This window comes from Ictidomys tridecemlineatus, chromosome 5 (assembly GCF_052094955.1).
Source record: "Ictidomys tridecemlineatus isolate mIctTri1 chromosome 5, mIctTri1.hap1, whole genome shotgun sequence".
Taxonomy (NCBI): domain Eukaryota; kingdom Metazoa; phylum Chordata; class Mammalia; order Rodentia; family Sciuridae; genus Ictidomys; species Ictidomys tridecemlineatus.
In genome coordinates this window covers 116,372,382-116,387,043 of record NC_135481.1, presented here as the reverse complement: position 1 = coordinate 116,387,043, position 14,662 = coordinate 116,372,382, and the positions used below count along the sequence as shown (strand labels likewise).

At 33.9% G+C, this 14,662-nt stretch overlaps 1 protein-coding gene across 7 annotated transcripts in view; it reads right to left on the bottom strand.

Moving 5' to 3' along the window:
• The window catches only part of Vrk1 (VRK serine/threonine kinase 1), an 86,364-nt gene that overhangs the window by 19,413 nt on the left and 52,289 nt on the right, over positions 1–14,662 (bottom strand). For all 7 annotated transcript variants that reach the window (XM_040274548.2, XM_005333899.3, XM_040274554.2 and 4 more), the window contains 7 exons: positions 11,118–11,187; positions 10,211–10,298; positions 6,894–7,002; positions 6,657–6,749; positions 4,266–4,398; positions 3,395–3,515; positions 3,045–3,103 (listed from right to left, as the gene is read on the bottom strand). In XM_040274548.2, coding sequence (XP_040130482.1) covers positions 3,045–3,103; positions 3,395–3,515; positions 4,266–4,398; positions 6,657–6,749; positions 6,894–7,002; positions 10,211–10,298; positions 11,118–11,187 — 673 coding nt within the window. The remainder of the gene's footprint in view (positions 1–3,044; positions 3,104–3,394; positions 3,516–4,265; positions 4,399–6,656; positions 6,750–6,893; positions 7,003–10,210; positions 10,299–11,117; positions 11,188–14,662) is intronic.

The window sequence follows — 14,662 nt, the reverse complement described above, 5'->3', positions numbered from 1 at the left end:
TTTTTAATTGTGAGAAATAACAAAAGAGAACATAGATTTAAAATTTAAATATGCATAACATAACTGTAGTTTTCAGCTTAAGGAAAAAAAAACCTAGAATAAAATTCTGGAACTAAAATGTCCTTAAGTACAAGTATCACAGCCAATATTTTTTGGCCATGGAAACCAATATTACTATAAAATAGAGCAGCATTCTTTGTGTTAATAAAAAATAAAACACACCAAAAGCAATTAAAGAAAGGAACAAGAAGGCCCAGTTTTTCCATAAAAATCAGCTTCTGGTTTTTCTGCACACTGTGGCAGAACCTTATCATAAGAATAATTCCTAGAAGATCAACATAGTACAACATCCAAATTCCTTCCAGGGCTAATGGCACACACACAGTTCTTTCCCCTGACCCACAGACCCACATATTCCCTGCCTCACATGCTGGTTCTTAGATATGTAATTGTCCCCTCAAATCCCAATAAATTCAAATCGAAACTCCTAACCTAACCCTAAAACCTATTCCCTGCAGTTTTCCCTGTTACTGAGAATTCCATCCTGGTTGAGGCCAAAATCTGTTTTTCTTAAATCTCCTCCTCTTCTTCTTCCATTTCACATCAATTCATGGAGGCATTCTGTCAGTGGTACACAGACACACTCACTAATTCCAATACTGGAACGCCCGGGCGCCAGGTACTCTGTGTAGATACTTGGGACACAACAAGAAAAAATCCCAAACTTCCACTTTTTTAATCTGAAAAAAGGGATCTACAAAACACCTAAAACAAACATCACTGGGTCTAGCAAAATACTGAAAATTTTCCCTGAGAAAAATGAAAAATGAAAAAGATCTAATTTTACTACTTCTATTTAGCATTACTGAAAAAAATCATACATTTTTTTAACCAATACAATGAGGAAAGAAAAGAAACAGAAGGCATAATGAGCAAAATAAAAAATACAAGTCTTTAGCTGCAAACAACATGACAGTACATGTAAAAGAAACTCCTACAGAATCTAAATTTTTTAAAAAATCTTAAAAAAAAAACCTACTAGAATTGGTGAATTTAGCAAAGTCAGAGAGACAAGGTAAATACATTATAAAACCATTCTATTTGTACATCCATAAAAAATCAGTTGGAAAACAAAAATTTTAAAACATACCCCTTAAAATAACATTCCAAAACATCAAATGCCTAACATAAATGCAATGAAATATGAGCAAGATATTTTTGTAGGAAAAAGCTATAAAACCTCATCAAGAGAACTGTAGGAACAAATTTAATGGATATATTCCCCATATTAGTCAAATGGAGGACTCACCACTACTACAAAGATGTCATTGTTACCCAAACTAATCTAAAAAATCAATTCAGTCCCAAAGTTCTAGCAAGCTTAGTGCATGATGTACATATGTAGAATTGACAAGGTGATTCTAAAATTTATTAACTAAAATGCAAAGTGCCAAGAATAGCAAAGTCAAGTTTAAAGAAAAACAGTGCAAGAGGATTTAAACTACCAGATTTCACCAGATGCAAAGATGTAAGATAAAACTACAATAATTAAGAGTGTAGCTCAAAAACAGACAAAAAAACAAATGAAAGAAAAAGTTCAGAAATAGATTTATTCCTGATTTATAAGAAAGTGGTATCAGAGGGAAAGAGCAGTCTTTTTAAGAAAGACTGCTGGGTAAACTCCATATCAACCTGGAGATGGAGAAAAAAAAAGTGACCTCTTATAGAATACACAGAAGTCAACTGCAGGTAGACAACATACTTCTATGTATATGCAATTGGCAATCTGTAACTGTTGAAAGTTAGAAATGACCTAATAGTAGAACATATAAATAACGGTATATAAACATAATGGAATACTATATAGAAATGAAAATGAACAACTACTCTTCAACATGCAACAATGAGGATAAATTTCACAAACGAAGCACTGAGTGAAAGAAAAAGGATATTAACAGAACTAAGGCTAATTTCATGAGGGCAGGACTTGTATCTATTTCATTCAGTGTATGATTCCATTTTTATAAATCTCAGAAACAAATCTTTGGTGTTAGAAGTGAAGCCAATGAGGATAGGTTAACTGGTTGGAGGCACAAAGGGTAATTCTGGGAAAACCATATTATATCTGATGTGGGTGGTAGTCCGCAATGTTAAATAGCATAAATAAATAGGACAGACATTTCTCTGAAGAGGAGGACAACTGAGCAAAGGCCAGAAAAGACTTGTGTATATATGATGTGAGAGAGAGAGAGAACGAGCACACTTGTCCCTCCTCCACTGCCACTTCCCTTGCTTTGATTACTATAGCCTCAGAATCTGCCCCTCTATAGTGTGTCACAACAGAAGCCAGAAATTTCCCTTAAAGTCAATATCACTATTTCTCCAAACCTTACACTCTTGCTCAAAAAAGGACATATTTCTCAAATCCACTTGGCATTATGTCCCTTCTGCCTAGAACACTAACTATTCCTCAGCCTTCCACAGAGCTTACTTCCTTACTTCCTCTGACAACTGCTGAAATGTCCCCCATTCAGTAAGGCTGTTCCTGATCTCTTTATGCAAAATTTCTATCCTCCTCCCCACTTTATTACCTCTCACATCTCTATATCCTAATCCTATTCTCTGTTTTCTTATTGTTCCAGAGTACTGACATGAGGTATGATAAAATTCACTTACTTGTTTACTATCACTCCCAACTAGAATGTGAGCTCCACAAGGGCAGGGTTTTATTCTGTTTTGCTCAATGATGCATATCCCAGTGCCTAGAACAGTCCCTACCATACAACAAGCCTCAATGAATACCAGCTGAACAGGTGAGTGAAATTGCTTCTTTTCCTCAAAGCACTGAATAATTCAATGGAGTACGAATATTCACTTGCAGCTCACCTCTGAAATGGGAAGTGCTTTTTTAGGCGAGCAGGCTCAGTACAATGTCCCCACTTAAAACACCTATATGCTTCCAAAAGAAGGCACTTCACGACACCATGCCTTCTTCTTTCCAGAAAAACAAAACCCCTATGAACATTTAAGAAGTCTTTTCCTACCTGGCTTGTTTTTCTCAGGAAAACATTTCTCCATCAAATCTGAAATATTTTCTCTGTATCTGTTAAAAATTAAAGAATGGGTCATTGTTTGAAGCTTGAAGTCACAGAATATTGTTAAGAGTTAGTAACAGTAACGAGCACATTAATCAACTTTGAATTACATCCTAAATACTCTCATAGGCATTCTTCTAAAATAAATTGAAGTCCAAGAAACTTTCCTGTTCAATAAGTACTTTCTTACTGTCAGATTAGTATCATTTAAAACTATAGTTCCTATTGAGAGATTCTGACCAAGAACATTTGCCCTATCATGCTTCCACCCCTCCAAAATAACTCAATTTGTTCTTTACCTAATTTTGGAATCTCTAACATAGTTAGGATCTTTCAAATTATCCTCCCAGGGGAGTTGGCCACTAAGCCACTGAATCATGCAATAACCAAGTATTTCCAAATCACCACGTCTTGATGGGGCTACAAATACAAAAGAAGAAAATTAAGCATAATAAAATAACTTTTATTTCAAATATGTGTGTGTCTATAGACACCTATATTATGTACTATATATGTATATATAATATGTATTATATAAAAACATGTATATTATATATACATATATACATATACGTATAATACATATAGTGCAATAAGGTAAAACAAGTATTACTGACAAACCCTAGGATTTCAAACTAAGTCTATACATGGAGGAAATAAACTATAAAACAATGACACATTTAATATTGTCTTTGGAAAGCCTGAAGATACTAAAAATGTTAAGAACTGGGTGTTTGAGACTCTCCAGTGTTCGACATAGAAAATATAAATGACTGCAGAAGAAATAAGCTTAATCGGTGACAAAATAAAAGCTACCTGTTCTAATATTGTAGCTGAATAAGAAACTTACAGACATTAGAAAAGAAAACAAACCAATATTTCAATTAAAGCTATTTAAAACCAAAAAGAAATCTTCACTGTAATGAAATGAACCACCTTGCCACTGCAACATTCTTGGACATCTTAGAAGGATAGGACATGAGAGGGAAGAGAACACATGAGGGCCATGTTATATAACTGTAGCAGTCTAACCTCTGTCCTCTATCTCCATCCCATTCTGCCTCTTTAATTCTTATCTCCCTGTTTATATTTATGCATAATTAAGACTCATGTAGGAATTCTGTTGAAAATATTAGCAGCATATTTCTCATTCAAATACTGAGGACATACCCACGCCATTGTGTGCATCAATGCTGGTGAATTCAAGAGTGCCATCATGACATCTTTTGGGGTCCTCTTTGTATTCTTTATGAACTCCTTCTGGACAGTACCGATAAGCAAGGCCATAATCTACCAAGTAAACCTATAAATTTCCAAGTACCAAGACAAATTAAAGCCAAAATCATTGTAACTATATTACTTTGCTGTACAGAAATAAAATACTTCATTTGAGGGTGCATTCACCCACAAGGACAAATTACAGCACCACAAACAAGTTAGAAGCAAAATGTACACAATAACAAATATTCAATTCCGAAAGGCTTTCAAAAAAAAACACCTTTTTTACTTATTTTTTGCAGTTCTGAGTACCAAACCCAGGTCCTTGTGCATGCTAGGCAAGTTACTCTGCCACGGAGCCACACATCCAGCTCAAGATTTTTTTTTTTTTTAATAAAAATGTTAAATGATATGTCGCCATGGTCCAGAGTTTGTATACTTTTTAATGTATGTACTAAACTTGTAACCAATCTTGTCTCCTCAATTTACCAACTCTTATAAATCTTACTTTATCCTATAGAGAAGTTAAAACAAAATTGAGCACAAAGTCAATCATCAATACATGTGGCAATACAACTAGCAAAGAAAAGCACACAGAGCATAAGACTGCTAACGGAACAGATAGATACAAGTTATCTTCTATTCCTATTACTTCACTCATAAAATAATCAAATGTGAATTCACGTCATAAAAAATGGTTCAAGGAGGGGCTGGGGATGTGGCTCAAGCGGTAGTGCACACGCCTGGCACACGTGTGGCCCGGGTTCGATCCTCAGCACCACATACCAACAAAGATGTTGTGTCTGCCAAGAACTAAAAAATAAATATTAAAAATTCTCTCTCTCTAAAAAAAAATTTAAAAAAAAAAATGGTTCAAGGATCCTAATAAAGATCATTAAGAACTTTTAGATAAGGCCCTTATTTACATTTAAATACTGTATATTAAAGCAAGTCTTCATAATTTAAGCTAAATCTGAATACTACATACACACATATCTGGGGGCAGATACATGTGGATCTGAGTAGCACATAAGACTGCATATTTGGCTGTCTTCTATCCTATAGCCATATATTACATCTCTAATTCTGGGTAACTATTACAAATATATGCATGCAGGCAAAACAGGAAACTGAAGTAAAAAATATAAAGATAGATCTAATACTGAAAGAATATTCTCTGAAAGATAACAGAGCTACAAAATATTTCCACATAAACAAAATCAGCATGCTTTAGTCAAGTGCAAACTAATGTAAGTTGCATTTTCATCATATTATACAAGTCCACACTACTTTAATTAATGGAATCCTTACTGCTCTGGTTTTTGGCTATTTTATTTTCAAGAGAGAAGCATCTTAAATGAGATGGCTAGAAAGAGTTGGACTAATTCTGAGACTGCTTTTAAGATTTGTGAGTCAAACTATAGCAACTTTCTTCTGTTAAGCGACCCTTATGCCCACCACTACTGATGTGGGAATGGAGGGGAGCAACCATACAAGATAATGGTAAAAAAGAGAGCCAAAGCAAAAGCAAAATGAAGCAAGTGGGAATTAAAACAAGGTTTGAAAGAAAAAAAGAATGACATAAAATACTAACAAATGATTGCAATAATCAAAGTACCCAACATATTTAGAATGTTTAAATCTTCTATATATATCAAGCTAAGAAATGAGAATTAAGGGCCAACTATGAGTGTCAACTAAAGCTCACTTTTATCAAAATTATGGAAGATACAAGAAAATTATATAGATTCTTCTACTCCATCTAAACTGATCCCCCCAAAAAGGTATAATAACATTAGCTTTTCTCCTTGCCTTAAACAGTAAAATATCACAAAGAGAATGTAATAATCTAAAAAACGCACATTTAAATTCCAAACACTAAGGGTATACAAATTTAGACAGCTCAGATATTTCTGTAAACCAATTGATTTGAATAATCAACATGTTAAAGACCAAATTTTCCAAGTAACAGAACACTTACATTTGATGGATTTCTTGAACAAAGGAAATAAAAAAAGTGACAAAGCAGACAGGCAAACATAATTCATTGGTGTACTATATAATTTTAAGCTTCCACCCCCAAACAGCTATTTGAAATTCATTTTGTATCACAAGTACTTCTTCTGAATATTATTTAGGGCAAAATAGCCAACTTGATCAAGTGCCAACAAATTGCATCAAAAATGTAGAATGTTAACTAGATAAAAGTGTCAAGAAGAAATATTATTATTACCTTTTTACTTCAAAAAGTAAAACTTCTGCATGGGTTCAAGAGTTCAAAGCAACCATATTTGTTTTCAAATAATACATTTTAAACAGGAGAAATTAAAGTTCCAAAGCTACCTGGTCAGGATTCTTGTAGCTCAGAAGAAGATTTGAGGCCTTAATATCTCCATGTACATACTCATGCTCATGAATATATTCCAGAATATCCAGCTATGGAAAATATCATACAAAATAAATTAATGCAGTACCTAACACAACCAGCAGAGGACAAAACTTCAACACACAGTTAATACAGCCTTTGCTTTATTAAAAAAATGATTTTTTAAAAAAACATGAAGAATGTAGCTCACATACAATTCTTAAGCTTAGCTTCAAGACCGTTTTCCGAGAAAATCTTTTGGCATTTGCTTCATATATTTTCTGAAGGTCACTCCCAAAGCGATCCATTATCATAAACCTGTAACTGAAGTCAAACAAGAAAAGTCAATGAAGAAAATATAACTCAGGAAAACCATACTTTGCACTGAGAACTCTGCTTTCAAAGTAATTTTTTCAAGGAAATATAGAGTAAGACAGTAGTCTAAAAATGAAACAAAGAAATATATACAAACATTTGAAATATTTCTCTCAACCAGAAATCTCAAAAAAAGTCAGTGCTTTCCTACCTTGCCCTTTACCTATACAAGGGCTCTCTTCCTGGTCTCAACTAGTTAGAAGAGATAATATTTAATTTAAGATAAAGCCCACAAAGAGAATCCACCAGATTCATCTATAGCAAAAATAAAACAAAATAATAAAAGCACTAATTATTCTCATAGTTAGTATTAATTTATGTTCCTAGATAATAGCTTCATTCTTTTGACTATTTTCTCTATTTTAAGGTACATTTCAGCAGCACTAATAATCTATATCATGATCATCAACAGATGCTATAAAAGATACATAAAATGTCTAAATGGTATAAACGGATGGTACATTAAAAACTTATTGGCTGAGATTTACAGAAGAAGAAATATCCAGGAAAAATATGACGATTTTTAGTTTTGCAAGAAACCAATCATGTCACCTTGGGCAAGTAACATTACTTCCTCAGGCCACAACTTCTACAGACATAAAATGAAGTATTGAAAACTCACCCTTTCTAAGGTCTGTTATAGCTTTCCAATTCTAAGATTCAGTATGTACTGAAAAACATTACTGCTTTGCAGAAGCTTTCCAATTTCTAACTTGTCTAGTTAAATCATTCAAAAAAATCAATAAATACCAAGACCACACTCAAAATGTATCCAGCTATCTTCCCATAGGGTAGGATTACGAATCATCATCCTCCCAAGAGCCAGCGTATGCTGGATGCCTGGAGTGAGCACAGCACTGCTCTGAGCACTTCAGCCTGGCCCCATCCATAAGGCAGATACTCTGGTCACCCCATCTGTCCTCCAGCAGTTAACCACTATATTCACAGTACAAAATAAACAGCACTAGAAGACAAAAATCCCACTTAAATGTTGTAGGCTTCTATATTAGAAATACAACATGAATTTAAAGGGAAGGAAGAGCTAACTAACATTAAAAGATAACATACCAAATTTACAAAAAAAAAAAAATCAGGATTCTCTCCATTTTTGAACTGGAAGAGAATTAAAGATCTGCTTGTCTATGTATCTTTTAATAAACAAAATAACATATGGAGTCAAGTAATACATCCAAAGTCATACAATTAATTAGTGGCAACAGGTATTCATTCCTAAGATTTCCTGGTATCCTGAAATAATAGAGGGAACAGTGATTTTGACTTTCTGATTCCTTCTGTATAACAGGGTTTGAAAAGTTGAGATGAGACTAGGACACATGTACATTTTTGCTTTAACAAATAAGTGATGGGTGTAATATTATAATAACATATACATAACAAAAATACAAACTTCTGCTGACAGTCTGAAAGAGGGTTAAACACAGTTACTTGGTGCAACATAGGATCTATTAACAAATCATATCAAATAGGTCTTTGTCTTTACCCACAGATCACCCCATCACTATTCCAAACAATCCCTAATCTCACCATTTCTAAATTATAAATATCAACTGAAGCATGATTCTAGAAAGACAATTCTATCTATCACAAAGTAGTAAAATAAAGGTTATTTCTGAAGAACTCCTTTAAAGTAAAACCTTTCATGTATTTTCTTCTGGGGAGTTGGATGTGACAATTCAAGTAATGGGAAAATATAGATCAGTATAAATGATTTCATAATGAAAGCAGCTACATTTTTACAATCTTAACACTGTTCTAAGCTCTCTGTGTGTATTAATTTAAATAAGCTACAGGGAAAAGTGATGACTTTTGGCAGGAGAGGTGGTTAGAAGAATAACCTTACTATTTTTTTTAAACTGTTGATAGACCTATAATAGTTATTTTTAAGAGCTTCCACCTAAGAAGTAAATCTAAACCTCACCCATGATTCTAGCACGAGTCATGTACTCAGTTTACCCTACACTCTGGCACTTCTGAAGTTCTCTTCCGGCTTCCTTGCCAACAGCTTATGCCAGCCTATGACCCACGTGTCTCTCTGGCTCTGGTCACCTCAAGGCAAACTTGTTCTATCAAAACCACAGGTAATGTTACATGTGATATCAGGGAGTTCCCACACTCCCCAGAAATGGATGATTGCCAAGAGCTGCCCCTGCTCTATCTTTTCTAATGGCACCAATTTGGTCCACACAACCATGGGTTACACCAAGTCAATACCTGTGACCACCTTGCCCCTCCCAGTGCCTAGTGAGAGAGTAAGCACTAACAAAAGCCTGACAAGAAAATGTAAGAGGAATTCTGCCACAGGACTCCAGGGAAGGTTTCTAGAAAAGGGAAACTCAGGAGGTGATGGTATCATTTTCTGCCATTGGGTCTGTGTCTAGAAGTGGGACATCCACCCTGAGGCCATTCAATGGAGAACTACAGCCAAGGCAAAATAGGAAGACAAGATACCTGGGCCCCGGGTGATTAAGATGGCTGAGTCAAAGTTTTCCTTTCCTTGTAACTAAGAGCATTCTAACCAATATACCCAGTTCCAATCACTCATGTGAATATTTAAAAGGCACCAATTATTCATCAAAGTATTAGGAGTTTTCTCCAACTCAACTATGCCAACAACATTCTATTCTCAATTCCTAAAATATCTTGAGACAAAGTCACAATTTAGCACTTAACTGTTCTTGAAATGTTTCATGCATTTTGTTTTCTCTCATCAACTAAACTGAAGCCTTCATAAAGAATAAGACTCTAATTTCCCATGGTCAGATAATATATCCAACATGAAATACCAAATGGAATCCTAAGGGCTCTCTTTTGCCTCAAGAATGTAGTGGTATGCATGTGCTGATTTCAAAGGGAGGGAAATGTAGGGCCCTTTGGGCTTTGTTCCCTTTGTCAGGCTTTAGCTAATTGATATTGCTCCATAGAAGTAGTTAAATTAGAGAGGCACACCCTTTCTAACAGAGTATCAGTCTGCTGCTATGTAAAGCAGAAGGTAGAGATAACAGCTTATTCTTCTTATTCGCTGACACACTCTTACCTACTGACATTGTTGGATGCTCAATACATAATTCTTGACTAAACCAAATGGACAGGAAATGCTCAAAAGAGGGAAAAGAAAAACAAACCATGCAGTTTTTACCTTTTTCCATTTTTATCATGTAGGCCAGATCCCCAATACTTAGGAACACCAAGGTACTTCATTTTATGGGTACGAACCCATTTCTGAACTGCAAGTTAAAACAGAGGCTTGTGATTACAACTACTATACACATAATAATTTTTTTAAAAAATCACTAAAAAAGTAGGATGTACTTACACAAGACTTCAACTTTATTCATAAAAGAAGAAAAGAACAGTATAACCAAAAACAAAAGCATTTTTATTAGCCTACAAAATTGTTACCTAAATTGCTCTTAAAGTGAAAAACCTGCAAAAAGCAACTGTATTTCAACTCTGGCTATGTTTACTTGTTTCCATAGGACAACATGCCCTCTAGCCCAATCTGTAAGTTTGGTTTTCTTCCCTCAGTCATTAGATCTCTTCCTCAATCAGCAAACACAAATCTAGGAGATACAGTAGCTTTTTGGTAGCTTTTCTTTGTTCCTATTGTAAGTTTTGGATTCTTAGAGGGGAGGAGTTAAGATAGAAGGAAGCAGAGCAGCTGGAAGAAGTTCTGCTCTTGACTCAGACACTCTCTGTTCTATCTGATCAATTATGCAACCCCCCAGGTTATGCTCTACAGAATTTAGAAAAATACTCAAAAAGATTTGGAGATTCTTGAGTCTAACTCACAGATTAGAGTTACTGCTAAATTTTTTAACAATATTCCCTAAATCATACTTTATTTTTATTCTATATATCATCAGTTAAATCTATTAAGAAATCCGAATCATTTCATACAAGTCTCATTTAAATGAAATTTATTTATAAAGCAAAAATTACCAAGGGTCAAAAGATGTAATGTTCTAGTCTTAGATTACACAAAATAACCTAAAATGGGATTGGTCATTTAAAAAGTATTAATATATGTATATTGTATTTCTTACTTTGCTCTGGTTTAGCAGCTCGCTGGTAAAATTTCAATTCAGTAAAAAGAGGTCCATTGTCACTAGGTTCCTTAAAATATAAGACTTAATTAGTACCAGTACTAGTTAAAATTATTGAGTTATTTACACTGAACTTTCAACACAGACTAATAAATTAATTTCTTTCAAAATACTGTAATTCTCATACTTAGATTTATAACTGTTTAAAGATTAAGCCCAACTATTTAAGAATCTTTGATACTCTCAGAATAGTCCATAACTTATATATCTCTCAAGTTCCATTTTCAAAACCAATAAAATATACAAAACTAGATACACAGCTCAGTCTTTGCAGAAGTTTAAGAAAAACGTTTAAACTAATTTTCATCTTTATTAAGCTTTCCCTTAAGCAAAGACCAGCAACCATGTTAACTGTATCACCAAGGGGCTACAAGATATTTCTGAGATTTAATAAAATCTCAATACCTGATTTAACCAATTAATGGCAAACTCCCACTCTTCTGCTGTTTCTCATCACAGTTTGTTCCAGTGTATCAGAACTAGAAGAAACAGACCTTAGCATTCTGGAACTCCAAAGCAAGCGAACACTGTCCACTGAACTGTATACTTTCCTTTCTGACACTGATTCCCATTATTTTCCAAACCAAGGAGCCCTACAACTTATTTCCCATATAATAATTTAATGTCTAAAAGAAAATGGGGCTTAGTGACAATTTTCCACTAACTTACTGAACTGCATTCATTTCATATCTTAAGGGACATCAACAAATAAAATTACTATCAAAGAGGCATACATTCACAAAAAGGTATTCTGAACAACAAGAAATAATAGCTGGGAAGGAGTTTTGCCTTGTTAAATAAATATGGAAGGGTGAGAAACAGAATTTTATGGACTTCTTAAATTGTGGATTTTTACTCATTTAGTATTTACTTAGTGTTTTGATATTTTCTTATTTATTATCTATCATATTTATTGAGAATTGGGGAAAAGTTTAAAAGCAGTGAAACCTTCAAATAAGGAAGTAAACATTTCCAAATTAATTTGAGAGTTGCTCTTCTTTAGGAGGTATGAAGAAAATTATTTTGGATGGAATAGCTGCATAGCTTAAGTTCAAGGTACAACAGAGCAGTAAGAGACCTCATAAATGAGGCCCATCATCTTAACTGACAGAAAACCTGTGAAAATATATACAACTGTTTTTTTTCCCCCACTCAAAAACCCTCAACTGACACAGAAGTTCATTTTGCTCCATGAGATTTAAATAAAACCACACTTATACATACAGTGTCTTATCCTGGATTTTTGTAATTCAAAAAATAGAAATCCCTAGTTAAAGTACTTACAGGAAGACTGCCAATCTAGAGTCAAGCAGTACCAGTTATGAATGAGTATAACAGCAAAGGGGCAACCTGTGTAACACTTGGATCAGGACCTAAAAATAAGCTTTCCTCTTCTGTCAAGGTAAGTATACTTGCCAGCCCAGCCTTGGAACAGTGGTTCACATGGGCTTGGCATGGCATCAACTCCTTAGAAACATATCAACATACTGAACCAATCAACATATTGAAGTTCGAGGATACAATCCCTAAATTGCCTACTCAGCACCTCAAATTTTTCCATAACCTGTATCTACTTCTCTAACGTAATGGTAGCTGGAGAGACATGTATAATGTTGCAAGGCAATGACGGAGTAAGAGTCACAGAATCAGTGTAAGAAATAAAGAAAAGGAAATAAAGAGAAGGAATTCTGGTTAACTTTTGGAATTGTTCAATAATATAATTCAGGTTTGTAAGGGGTTTTCCAAAGACAAATCCTGGCTTATTACCATTAGTATAAAATTTTTGATTTATTCAGTTTCAACCTATGTCATATCAACTTTAATTTTCAAGTTTTCCTTCAGGCAATAATTTATTAAACTTATAATAATGAGAATCAACCATATAAATCAGGCCATTATAATGAAAGACCCACTACAATGAAGGCTCTTTGAGCTCATTTCATACTTTTTTCTAATCCAATAAGCTTCCATTATAACAAAATAAAGGAGCTACTTCCTTGGCACTGCATTCTAGCCAAAGCTAGCTATTTCTGTTGGAGAAAATACCTTAACTCATAACTAAATTTTTATTAACATATTTCAAATCTAAAATACTTTGCCAACTCTATAATAGCCAAGATTTAGAAAAGAAATTGGGACTGACATTTTAACTAGAATATCACTAAACGTTTCTTTAAGACTTCTAAGTGTCAAAATGAAGATGACAACAGAAAAAAAAATTAAAATGTGATATATTTCAATGGCACCATCTAAAATGAACTGGCTGCCATTTAAAAATGAAGCTGTACAAAGTTTCTTCTTCCTACCAAAAAATTATGACATATGAATTGAAAATTCAGGTCATTTCTCATAACGTCAGCAAGGAAAATCAAACATCAGTCTGCAAACTTCTTTCTAAGCAACTTTGAAGTACAGATGTCTATCAGTTCACACTGGTAAGACTGTGATACAATGAAGTATTGTGTTACATGATCCAAAAACCTAATCTCCACCTCCAGTTCTGCTACTGGCATGAGTACAAAGGGTGAGTACAATTCAAAAAACTAATTTCTTATTGTCTTTGCTAGCAAAAAAAAAAAAAAGAAAAAGAGAATTTCTTTTTTTGCATTATCCAATTTATTATCAATCTGCCATTTCTCTCTGCCCACTTACTTTCCTGAAACAAAATAGAATATACGTTATCTAGAAGCAAAGAATACAAGCTTCTATCCTTGGTGATGCAACATCACCATGTCACAGCTGTTTTCACAAGTCATGGATGAAGGCCCTAAATACAACAAATCTTCACTGGATAGAAGGGAGAACATTATTTCCAGCATGTGCCTAAACATCTACCTTAAATATATATGTCTTCACTTCACTCCAATAACAAATACGAAAAATGTGTACATTAACTACTTAGAGTTCTTTTCACGAGCAAATACATCAGCAGTAACAAGTCTTCTACATTAAGGTGGAAATCCACAACAGAAGCACAGGGTACCCTACCTGTAAGCTCCTACTTGCCTAGAAAATGATCAAAAAACAAGAATAAAAACGTGTGTGCAAACATGATTACACTTAAAATAATTCAGGTGTTCTGTGTGCCAGATTCTACAGTGGTTCTCAACTTTGATGCACAAAAGAATCACATGGGAGCTTTACTAAAAATACCAATAACCAAACCCTCCAATCAGAGAATCTGATTATACTGTACAACCAGGATTGCAAACCACTGTTTAACATACTATCACATTAAGTCTAACTTCAAAATAAAAATCAATTTCCCTTTATTTCTTAAATGACATTTGTAAGAATTTTTTCAAGACAAAATACATGCTTTTTTTGGAAATGTGAAAACATTTTGATATATTTTCTTCATATACAGTCATTTTTTAAACAATTTTTATACTATATAGTACATGCAAACAGAGTTTTGTATCCTACTGTTTAGTAATCATTAAATTTTCCCAGTAAGTACTGCACATTCTCTGAAAAGATGAACT